Here is a 13,872-nt window from a genome sequence, read left to right as displayed (position 1 = left end):
TGTTCTGTTATACCATTCTCTATACATCCCAACACCGTTACCCTCCATACTGCCTCATAGTGTTCTGTTATACCATTCTCTATACATCCCAACACCGTTACCCTCCATACTGCCTCATAGTATTCTGTTATGCCATTCTCTATACATCCCAACACCGTTACCCTCCATACTGCCTCATAGTGTTCTGTTATACCATCTCTATACATCCCAACACCGTTACCCTCCATACTGCCTCATAGTATTCTGTTATGCCATTCTCTATACATCCCAACACCGTTACCCTCCATACTGCCTCATAGTGTTCTGTTATACCATTCTCTATACATCCCAACACCGTTACCCTCCATACTGCCTCATAGTGTTCTGTTATACCATTCTCTATACATCCCAACACCGTTACCCTCCATACTGCCTCATAGTGTTCTGTTATACCATTCTCTATACATCCCAACACCGTTACCCCCATACTGCCTCATAGTGTTCTGTTATACCATTCTCTATACATCCCAACACCGTTACCCTCCATACTGCCTCATAGTGTTCTGTTATACCATTCTCTATACATCCCAACACCGTTACCCTCCATACTGCCTCATAGTGTTCTGTTATACCATCTCTATACATCCCAACACCGTTACCCTCCATACTGCCTCATAGTATTCTGTTATGCCATTCTCTATACATCCCAACACCGTTACCCTCCATACTGCCTCATAGTGTTCTGTTATACCATTCTCTATACATCCCAACACCGTTACCCCCATACTGCCTCATAGTGTTCTGTTATACCATTCTCTATACATCCCAACACCGTTACCCTCCATACTGCCTCATAGTGTTCTGTTATACCATTCTCTATACATCCCAACACCGTTACCCCCATACTGCCTCATAGTGTTCTGTTATACCATTCTCTATACATCCCAACACCGTTACCCTCCATACTGCCTCATAGTGTTCTGTTATACCATCTCTATACATCCCAACACCGTTACCCTCCATACTGCCTCATAGTATTCTGTTATGCCATTCTCTATACATCCCAACACCGTTACCCTCCATACTGCCTCAGTGTTCTGTTATACCATCTCTATACATCCCAACACCGTTACCCCCATACTGCCTCATAGCGTTCTGTTATACCAATCTCTATACATCCCAACACCGTTACCTTCCATACTGCCTCAGTGTTCTGTTATACCATTCTCTATACATCCCAACACCGTTACCCTCCTCCATACTGCCTCAGTGTTCTGTTATACCATCTCTATACATCCCAACACTGTTACCCCCCATACTGCCTCATAGTGTTCTGTTATACCATTCTCTATACATCCCAACACTGTTACCCTCCATACTGCCTCATAGTGTTCTGTTATACCATCTCTATACATCCCAACACCGTTACCCTCCATACTGCCTCATAGTATTCTGTTATGCCATTCTCTATACATCCCAACACCGTTACCCTCCATACTGCCTCAGTGTTCTGTTATACCATCTCTATACATCCCAACACCGTTACCCCCATACTGCCTCATAGCGTTCTGTTATACCAATCTCTATACATCCCAACACCGTTACCTTCCATACTGCCTCAGTGTTCTGTTATACCATTCTCTATACATCCCAACACCGTTACCCTCCTCCATACTGCCTCAGTGTTCTGTTATACCATCTCTATACATCCCAACACTGTTACCCCCCATACTGCCTCATAGTGTTCTGTTATACCATTCTCTATACATCCCAACACTGTTACCCTCCATACTGCCTCATAGTGTTCTGTTATACCATTCTCTATACATCCCAACACCGTTACCCTCCATACTGCCTCATAGTGTTCTGTTATACCATTCTCTATACATCCCAACACCGTTACCCCCATACTGCCTCATAGTGTTCTGTTATACCATTCTCTATACATCCCAACACCGTTACCCCCATACTGCCTCATAGTGTTCTGTTATAACATTCTCTATACATCCCAACACCGTTACCCTCCATACTGCCTCAGTGTTCTGTTATACCATTCTCTATACATCCCAACACCGTTACCCCCCATACTGCCTCATAGTATTCTGTTATACCATTCTCTATACATCCCAACACCGTTACCCTCCACACTGCCTCATAGTGTTCTGTTATACCATCTCTATACATCCCAACACCGTTACCCTCCTCCATACTGCCTCATAGTGTTCTGTTATACCATTCTCTATACATCCCAACACCGCTACCCTCCATACTGCCTCATAGTGTTCTGTTATACCATTCTCTATACATCCCAACACCGTTACCCTCCATACTGCCTCATAGTGTTCTGTTATACCATTCTCTATACATCCCAACACCGCTACCCTCCATACTGCCTCATAGTGTTCTGTTATACCATTCTCTATACATCCCAACACCGTTACCCTCCATACTGCCTCATAGTGTTCTGTTATACCATTCTCTATACATCCCAACACCGTTACCCTCCATACTGCCTCAGTGTTCTGTTATACCATCTCTATACATCCCAACACCGCTACCCTCCATACTGCCTTATAATGTTCTGTTATACCATTCTCTATACATCCCAACACCGTTACCCTCCTCCATACTGCCTCATAGTGTTCTGTTATACCATTCTCTATACATCCCAACACCGTTACCCTCCATGCTGCCTCAGTGTTCTGTTATACCATCTCTATACATCCCAACACCGTTACCCTCCATACTGCCTCATAGTGTTCTGTTATACCATCTCTATACATCCCAACACCGTTACCCTCCATACTGCCTCATAGTGTTCTGTTATACCATTCTCTATACATCCCAACACAGTTACCCTCCATACTGCCTCATAGTGTTCTGTTATACCATTCTCTATACATCCCAACACTGTTACCCTCCATACTGCCTCATAGTGTTCTGTTATACCATTCTCTATACATCCCAACACCATTACCCCCATACTGCCTCATAGTGTTCTGTTATACCATTCTCTATACATCCCAACACCGTTACCCTCCATACTGCCTCATAGTGTTCTGTTATACCATCTCTATACATCCCAACACCGTTACCCTCCATACTGCCTCAGTGTTCTGTTATACCATTCTCTATACATCCCAACACCGTTACCCTACATACTGCCTCATAGTGTTCTGTTATACCATTCTCTATACATCCCAACACCGTTACCCTCCATACTGCCTCATAGTGTTCTGTTATACCATTCTCTATACATCCCAACACCGCTACCCTCCATAATGCCTCATAGTGTTCTGTTATACCATTCTCTATACATCCCAACACCGTTACCCTCCATACTGCCTCAGTGTTCTGTTATACCATTCTCTATACATCCCAACACCGTTACACTCCATACTGCCTCATAGTGTTCTGTTATACCATTCTCTATACATCCCAACACCGCTACCCTCCATACTGCCTCATAGTGTTCTGTTATACCATTCTCTATACATCCCAACACCGCTACCCTCCATAATGCCTCATAGTGTTCTGTTATACCATTCTCTATACATCCCAACACCGTTACCCTCCATACTGCCTCATAGTGTTCTGTTATACCATCTCTATACATCCCAACACCGTTACCCTCCATACTGCCTCAGTGTTCTGTTATACCATTCTCTATACATCCCAACACCGTTACCCTACATACTGCCTCATAGTGTTCTGTTATACCATTCTCTATACATCCCAACACCGTTACCCTCCATACTGCCTCATAGTGTTCTGTTATACCATTCTCTATACATCCCAACACCGCTACCCTCCATAATGCCTCATAGTGTTCTGTTATACCATTCTCTATACATCCCAACACCGTTACCCTCCATACTGCCTCAGTGTTCTGTTATACCATTCTCTATACATCCCAACACCGTTACCCTCCATACTGCCTCATAGTGTTCTGTTATACCATTCTCTATACATCCCAACACCGCTACCCTCCATACTGCCTCATAGTGTTCTGTTATACCATTCTCTATACATCCCAACACCGTTACCCTCCATACTGCCTCAGTGTTCTGTTATACCATCTCTATACATCCCAACACCGTTACCCTCCATACTGCCTCATAGTGTTCTGTTATACCATCTCTATACATCCCAACACCGCTACCCTCCATACTGCCTTATAATGTTCTGTTATACCATTCTCTATACATCCCAACACCCTTACCCTCCTCCATACTGTCTCATAGTGTTCTGTTATACCATTCTCTATACATCCCAACACCGTTACCCTCCATACTGCCTCATAGTGTTCTGTTATACCATCTCTATACATCCCAACACCGTTACCCTCCATACTGCCTCATAGTGTTCTGTTATACCATCTCTATACATCCCAACACTGTTACCCTCCATACTGCCTCATAGTGTTCTGTTATACCATTCTCTATACATCCCAACACCGCTACCCTCCATACTGCCTCAGTGTTCTGTTATACCATTCTCTATACATCCCAACACCGTTACCCTCCTCCATACTGCCTCATAGTGTTCTGTTATACCATCTCTATACATCCCAACACCGTTACCCTCCATGCTGCCTCAGTGTTCTGTTATAGCATTCTCTATACATCCCAACACCGTTACCCTCCATACTGCCTCATAGTGTTCTGTTATACCATCTCTATACATCCCAACACCGTTACCCTCCATACTGCCTCATAGTGTTCTGTTATACCATTCTCTATACATCCCAACACAGTTACCCTCCATACTGCCTCATAGTGTTCTGTTATACCATTCTCTATACATCCCAACACCGTTACCCTCCATACTGCCTCATAGTGTTCTGTTATACCATCTCTATACATCCCAACACCGTTACCCTCCATACTGCCTCATAGTATTCTGTTATGCCATTCTCTATACATCCCAACACCGTTACCCTCCATACTGCCTCATAGTGTTCTGTTATACCATCTCTATACATCCCAACACCGTTACCCCCATACTGCCTCATAGCGTTCTGTTATACCAGTCTCTATACATCCCAACACCGTTACCTTCCATACTGCCTCAGTGTTCTGTTATACCATTCTCTATACATCCCAACACCGTTACCCTCCTCCATACTGCCTCAGTGTTCTGTTATACCATCTCTATACATCCCAACACTGTTACCCCCCATACTGCCTCATAGTGTTCTGTTATACCATTCTCTATACATCCCAACACTGTTACCCTCCATACTGCCTCATAGTGTTCTGTTATACCATTCTCTATACATCCCAACACCGTTACCCTCCATACTGCCTCATAGTGTTCTGTTATACCATTCTCTATACATCCCAACACCGTTACCCCCATACTGCCTCATAGTGTTCTGTTATAACATTCTCTATACATCCCAACACCGTTACCCTCCATACTGCCTCAGTGTTCTGTTACACCATTCTCTATACATCCCAACACCGTTACCCTCCATACTGCCTCATAGTGTTCTGTTATACCATTCTCTATACATCCCAACACCGTTACCCTCCACACTGCCTCATAGTGTTCTGTTATACCATCTCTATACATCCCAACACCGTTACCCTCCTCCATACTGCCTCATAGTGTTCTGTTATACCATTCTCTATACATCCCAACACCGCTACCCTCCATACTGCCTCATAGTGTTCTGTTATACCATTCTCTATACATCCCAACACCGTTACCCTCCATACTGCCTCATAGTGTTCTGTTATACCATTCTCTATACATCCCAACACCGCTACCCTCCATACTGCCTCATAGTGTTCTGTTATACCATTCTCTATACATCCCAACACCGTTACCCTCCATACTGCCTCATAGTGTTCTGTTATACCATTCTCTATACATCCCAACACCGTTACCCTCCATACTGCCTCAGTGTTCTGTTATACCATCTCTATACATCCCAACACCGCTACCCTCCATACTGCCTTATAATGTTCTGTTATACCATTCTCTATACATCCCAACACCGTTACCCTCCTCCATACTGCCTCATAGTGTTCTGTTATACCATTCTCTATACATCCCAACACCGTTACCCTCCATGCTGCCTCATAGTGTTCTGTTATACCATTCTCTATACATCCCAACACCGTTACCCTCCATACTGCCTCATAGTGTTCTGTTATACCATTCTCTATACATCCCAACACCGTTACCCCCATACTGCCTCATAGTGTTCTGTTATAACATTCTCTATACATCCCAACACCGTTACCCTCCATACTGCCTCAGTGTTCTGTTATACCATTCTCTATACATCCCAACACCGTTACCCCCCATACTGCCTCATAGTGTTCTGTTATAACATTCTCTATACATCCCAACACCGTTACCCTCCATACTGCCTCAGTGTTCTGTTATACCATTCTCTATACATCCCAACACCGTTACCCCCCATACTGCCTCATAGTATTCTGTTATACCATTCTCTATACATCCCAACACCGTTACCCTCCACACTGCCTCATAGTGTTCTGTTATACCATTCTCTATACATCCCAACACAGTTACCCTCCATACTGCCTCATAGTGTTCTGTTATACCATTCTCTATACATCCCAACACTGTTACCCTCCATACTGCCTCATAGTGTTCTGTTATACCATTCTCTATACATCCCAACACCATTACCCCCATACTGCCTCATAGTGTTCTGTTATACCATTCTCTATACATCCCAACACCGTTACCCTCCATACTGCCTCATAGTGTTCTGTTATACCATCTCTATACATCCCAACACCGCTACCCTCCATAATGCCTCATAGTGTTCTGTTATACCATTCTCTATACATCCCAACACCGTTACCCTCCATACTGCCTCAGTGTTCTGTTATACCATTCTCTATACATCCCAACACCGTTACACTCCATACTGCCTCATAGTGTTCTGTTATACCATTCTCTATACATCCCAACACCGCTACCCTCCATACTGCCTCATAGTGTTCTGTTATACCATTCTCTATACATCCCAACACCGCTACCCTCCATAATGCCTCATAGTGTTCTGTTATACCATTCTCTATACATCCCAACACCGTTACCCTCCACACTGCCTCATAGTGTTCTGTTATACCATTCTCTATACATCCCAACACAGTTACCCTCCATACTGCCTCATAGTGTTCTGTTATACCATTCTCTATACATCCCAACACTGTTACCCTCCATACTGCCTCATAGTGTTCTGTTATACCATTCTCTATACATCCCAACACCATTACCCCCATACTGCCTCATAGTGTTCTGTTATACCATTCTCTATACATCCCAACACCGTTACCCTCCATACTGCCTCATAGTGTTCTGTTATACCATCTCTATACATCCCAACACCGTTACCCTCCATACTGCCTCAGTGTTCTGTTATACCATTCTCTATACATCCCAACACCGTTACCCTACATACTGCCTCATAGTGTTCTGTTATACCATTCTCTATACATCCCAACACCGTTACCCTCCATACTGCCTCATAGTGTTCTGTTATACCATTCTCTATACATCCCAACACAGTTACCCTCCATACTGCCTCATAGTGTTCTGTTATACCATTCTCTATACATCCCAACACTGTTACCCTCCATACTGCCTCATAGTGTTCTGTTATACCATTCTCTATACATCCCAACACCATTACCCCCATACTGCCTCATAGTGTTCTGTTATACCATTCTCTATACATCCCAACACCGTTACCCTCCATACTGCCTCATAGTGTTCTGTTATACCATCTCTATACATCCCAACACCGTTACCCTCCATACTGCCTCAGTGTTCTGTTATACCATTCTCTATACATCCCAACACCGTTACCCTACATACTGCCTCATAGTGTTCTGTTATACCATTCTCTATACATCCCAACACCGTTACCCTCCATACTGCCTCATAGTGTTCTGTTATACCATTCTCTATACATCCCAACACCGCTACCCTCCATAATGCCTCATAGTGTTCTGTTATACCATTCTCTATACATCCCAACACCGTTACCCTCCATACTGCCTCAGTGTTCTGTTATACCATTCTCTATACATCCCAACACCGTTACACTCCATACTGCCTCATAGTGTTCTGTTATACCATTCTCTATACATCCCAACACCGCTACCCTCCATACTGCCTCATAGTGTTCTGTTATACCATTCTCTATACATCCCAACACCGCTACCCTCCATAATGCCTCATAGTGTTCTGTTATACCATTCTCTATACATCCCAACACCGTTACCCTCCATACTGCCTCATAGTGTTCTGTTATACCATCTCTATACATCCCAACACCGTTACCCTCCATACTGCCTCAGTGTTCTGTTATACCATTCTCTATACATCCCAACACCGTTACCCTACATACTGCCTCATAGTGTTCTGTTATACCATTCTCTATACATCCCAACACCGTTACCCTCCATACTGCCTCATAGTGTTCTGTTATACCATTCTCTATACATCCCAACACCGCTACCCTCCATAATGCCTCATAGTGTTCTGTTATACCATTCTCTATACATCCCAACACCGTTACCCTCCATACTGCCTCAGTGTTCTGTTATACCATTCTCTATACATCCCAACACCGTTACCCTCCATACTGCCTCATAGTGTTCTGTTATACCATTCTCTATACATCCCAACACCGCTACCCTCCATACTGCCTCATAGTGTTCTGTTATACCATTCTCTATACATCCCAACACCGTTACCCTCCATACTGCCTCAGTGTTCTGTTATACCATCTCTATACATCCCAACACCGTTACCCTCCATACTGCCTCATAGTGTTCTGTTATACCATCTCTATACATCCCAACACCGCTACCCTCCATACTGCCTTATAATGTTCTGTTATACCATTCTCTATACATCCCAACACCCTTACCCTCCTCCATACTGTCTCATAGTGTTCTGTTATACCATTCTCTATACATCCCAACACCGTTACCCTCCATACTGCCTCATAGTGTTCTGTTATACCATCTCTATACATCCCAACACCGTTACCCTCCATACTGCCTCATAGTGTTCTGTTATACCATCTCTATACATCCCAACACTGTTACCCTCCATACTGCCTCATAGTGTTCTGTTATACCATTCTCTATACATCCCAACACCGCTACCCTCCATACTGCCTCAGTGTTCTGTTATACCATTCTCTATACATCCCAACACCGTTACCCTCCTCCATACTGCCTCATAGTGTTCTGTTATACCATCTCTATACATCCCAACACCGTTACCCTCCATGCTGCCTCAGTGTTCTGTTATAGCATTCTCTATACATCCCAACACCGTTACCCTCCATACTGCCTCATAGTGTTCTGTTATACCATCTCTATACATCCCAACACCGTTACCCTCCATACTGCCTCATAGTGTTCTGTTATACCATTCTCTATACATCCCAACACAGTTACCCTCCATACTGCCTCATAGTGTTCTGTTATACCATTCTCTATACATCCCAACACCGTTACCCTCCATACTGCCTCATAGTGTTCTGTTATACCATCTCTATACATCCCAACACCGTTACCCTCCATACTGCCTCATAGTATTCTGTTATGCCATTCTCTATACATCCCAACACCGTTACCCTCCATACTGCCTCATAGTGTTCTGTTATACCATCTCTATACATCCCAACACCGTTACCCCCATACTGCCTCATAGCGTTCTGTTATACCAATCTCTATACATCCCAACACCGTTACCTTCCATACTGCCTCAGTGTTCTGTTATACCATTCTCTATACATCCCAACACCGTTACCCTCCTCCATACTGCCTCAGTGTTCTGTTATACCATCTCTATACATCCCAACACTGTTACCCCCCATACTGCCTCATAGTGTTCTGTTATACCATTCTCTATACATCCCAACACTGTTACCCTCCATACTGCCTCATAGTGTTCTGTTATACCATTCTCTATACATCCCAACACCGTTACCCTCCATACTGCCTCATAGTGTTCTGTTATACCATTCTCTATACATCCCAACACCGTTACCCCCATACTGCCTCATAGTGTTCTGTTATAACATTCTCTATACATCCCAACACCGTTACCCTCCATACTGCCTCAGTGTTCTGTTACACCATTCTCTATACATCCCAACACCGTTACCCCCCATACTGCCTCATAGTATTCTGTTATACCATTCTCTATACATCCCAACACCGTTACCCTCCACACTGCCTCATAGTGTTCTGTTATACCATCTCTATACATCCCAACACCGTTACCCTCCTCCATACTGCCTCATAGTGTTCTGTTATACCATTCTCTATACATCCCAACACCGCTACCCTCCATACTGCCTCATAGTGTTCTGTTATACCATTCTCTATACATCCCAACACTGTTACCCTCCATACTGCCTCATAGTGTTCTGTTATACCATTCTCTATACATCCCAACACCGCTACCCTCCATACTGCCTCAGTGTTCTGTTATACCATTCTCTATACATCCCAACACCGTTACCCTCCTCCATACTGCCTCATAGTGTTCTGTTATACCATCTCTATACATCCCAACACCGTTACCCTCCATGCTGCCTCAGTGTTCTGTTATAGCATTCTCTATACATCCCAACACCGTTACCCTCCATACTGCCTCATAGTGTTCTGTTATACCATCTCTATACATCCCAACACCGTTACCCTCCATACTGCCTCATAGTGTTCTGTTATACCATTCTCTATACATCCCAACACAGTTACCCTCCATACTGCCTCATAGTGTTCTGTTATACCATTCTCTATACATCCCAACACCGTTACCCCCATACTGCCTCATAGTGTTCTGTTATACCATTCTCTATACATCCCAACACCGTTACCCTCCATACTGCCTCATAGTGTTCTGTTATACCATCTCTATACATCCCAACACCGTTACCCTCCTCCATACTGCCTCATAGTGTTCTGTTATACCATTCTCTATACATCCCAACACCGCTACCCTCCATACTGCCTCATAGTGTTCTGTTATACCATTCTCTATACATCCCAACACCGTTACCCTCCATACTGCCTCATAGTGTTCTGTTATACCATCTCTATACATCCCAACACCGTTACCCTCCATACTGCCTCAGTGTTCTGTTATACCATTCTCTATACATCCCAACACCGTTACCCTACATACTGCCTCATAGTGTTCTGTTATACCATTCTCTATACATCCCAACACCGTTACCCTCCATACTGCCTCATAGTGTTCTGTTATACCATTCTCTATACATCCCAACACCGCTACCCTCCATAATGCCTCATAGTGTTCTGTTATACCATTCTCTATACATCCCAACACCGTTACCTTCCATACTGCCTCATATAGTGTTCTGTTATACCATTCTCTATACATCCCAACACCGTTACCCCCCCCATACTGCCTCATAGTGTTCTGTTATAACATTCTCTATACATCCCAACACCGTTACCCCCCCATACTGCCTCATAGTGTTCTGTTATAACATTCTCTATACATCCCAACACCGTTACCTTCCATACTGCCTCATATAGTGTTCTGTTATACCATTCTCTATACATCCCAACACCGTTACCCCCCCATACTGCCTCATAGTGTTCTGTTATACCATTCTCTATACATCCCAACACCGTTACCTTCCATACTGCCTCATAGTGTTCTGTTATATCATTCTCTATACATCCCAACACCGTTACCCTCCATACTGCCTCATAGTGTTCTGTTATACCATTCTCTATACATCCCAACACAGTTACCCTCCATACTGCCTTATAATGTTCTGTTATACCATTCTCTATACATCCCAACACCGTTACCCTCCATACTGCCTCATAGTGTTCTGTTATACCATTCTCTATACATCCCAACACCGTTACCCTCCATACTGCCTCAGTGTTCTGTTATACCATTCTCTATACATCCCAACACCGTTACCCCCCATACTGCCTCATAGTGTTCTGTTATACCATCTCTATACATCCCAACACCGTTACCCCCTCCATACTGCCTCATAGTGTTCTGTTATACCATTCTCTATACATCCCAACACCGTTACCCCCCATACTGCCTCATAGTGTTCTGTTATACCATTCTCTATACATCCCAACACCGTTACCCTCCATACTGCCTCATAGTGTTCTGTTATACCATTCTCTATACATCCCAACACAGTTACCCTCCATACTGCCTCATAGTGTTCTGTTATACCATTCTCTATACATCCCAACACCGTTACCCCCCATACTGCCTCATAGTGTTCTGTTATACCATCTCTATACATCCCAACACCGTTACCCCCCATACTGCCTCATAGTGTTCTGTTATACCATCTCTATACATCCCAACACCGTTACCCCCTCCATACTGCCTCATAGTGTTCTGTTATACCATTCTCTATACATCCCAACACCGTTACCCCCCATACTGCCTCATAGTGTTCTGTTATACCATCTCTATACATCCCAACACCGTTACCCTCCATACTGCCTCATAGTGTTCTGTTATACCATCTCTATACATCCCAACACCGTTACCCCCATACTGCCTCATAGTGTTCTGTTATACCATTCTCTATACATCCCAACACCGTTACCCTCCATACTGCCTCAGTGTTCTGTTATACCATTCTCTATACATCCCAACACCGTTACCCTCCATACTGCCTCAGTGTTCTGTTATACCATTCTCTATACATCCCAACACAGTTACCCTCCATACTGCCTTGTTGTAGTTCCCTGTACACAGCAACCCACTGCTACGTCTTGTCCTCTGGTGTCACTCACCTGCCTCTGTAGCTCTCGCACATGTAGCAGTGATGCAGAAGAATTGCCGTCGCTCTGCAGGTGTCACGTGTCAGGAGAGAAAAGGAGAATTATTAAGGGCGAATTACAAGCTGCCCATCTGTTCTATATAATACACACTACGTAGGTCTCACTATTATTTACTACTATATTTAAGAACAGTTACACCGCCTCAAATGGGCAATGGATCTCATGCGTCAGTCAGCACTGTCATGGAATGGGGGTATGTAAGGGGGATATCATGTGACATGGATACATCTGACATACCCTCTTATGATTGGCCTCCTGTGAGCGCTGTGAGGATGCGGCCGTCAGCTTGCGCAGCTCTCTACGGAGACTCCTCCTGTCGCTCTCCACCTGAGGTAGACCACAAATGCCGCTTGAGTCGGATACCGGCAGACACTCACCCTTCCCCTGGATGGAGTGGCACTCACTTCCTGTAAGGTCTCGCTCAGATGCAGCTTGTCATTCTCCAGCCTCGCCACCGCCTCTTGCAGGACCTCCAGCCTCCGCTGTAAGTGATCTCCGCTCTTTGCGCCCGCAGAGTACACAGGCGTGTAATCCTGCGTAACAAAACCAAGCCTTTCATGCTCATCACGGTCTAAGGTGTCCTACTGATTACAGTGCATCTGATGTCACCTTATAAATCAACTAAGACATAAATGGACATAAAGGGGGGAGATCTACTAAAGCTTCAAAATCAGACGAGTGCAGGTGTTGTCAATAGCAACTAATCAGATTCTACTTATAATTTTCTAGAATGCAATTGAAAAATTATATACAAAATCTCATTGGTTGCCATGGACAACCACACCAATCTTCATTTTAAAAAATATTAGTAAATCTACAATTAAGTTTTGTTCTTAGGTCTTATCAGAATTCACAATGTCGACACTGACAGAATGTCAACATTCTCATGTCGACAGCGTCTTGTTCTTAGGTCTTATCAGAATTCACAATGTCGACACTGACAGAATGTCAACATTCTCATGTCGACAGCCAAATTTAGGTTTAGGCTGGGGTTAACGTTGTCTATAGAAAACCACTT

General features: G+C 43.9%; 1 protein-coding gene across 1 annotated transcript in view; it reads right to left on the bottom strand.

Moving 5' to 3' along the window:
* The window catches only part of LOC135056852 (centrosome-associated protein CEP250-like), a 140,250-nt gene that overhangs the window by 6,515 nt on the left and 119,863 nt on the right, over positions 1-13,872 (bottom strand). Inside the window, exons 15-17 of the mRNA XM_063962521.1 lie at positions 13,259-13,387; positions 13,092-13,181; positions 12,807-12,860 (exon numbers count right to left, since the gene is read on the bottom strand). Coding sequence (XP_063818591.1) covers positions 12,807-12,860; positions 13,092-13,181; positions 13,259-13,387 — 273 coding nt within the window. The remainder of the gene's footprint in view (positions 1-12,806; positions 12,861-13,091; positions 13,182-13,258; positions 13,388-13,872) is intronic.

The sequence above is a fragment of the Pseudophryne corroboree genome, chromosome 3, assembly GCF_028390025.1.
Source record: "Pseudophryne corroboree isolate aPseCor3 chromosome 3, aPseCor3.hap2, whole genome shotgun sequence".
NCBI lineage: Eukaryota > Metazoa > Chordata > Amphibia > Anura > Myobatrachidae > Pseudophryne > Pseudophryne corroboree.
Note: the sequence above shows the minus strand (reverse complement) of the source record. Positions and strands in the feature narration are given on the sequence as shown.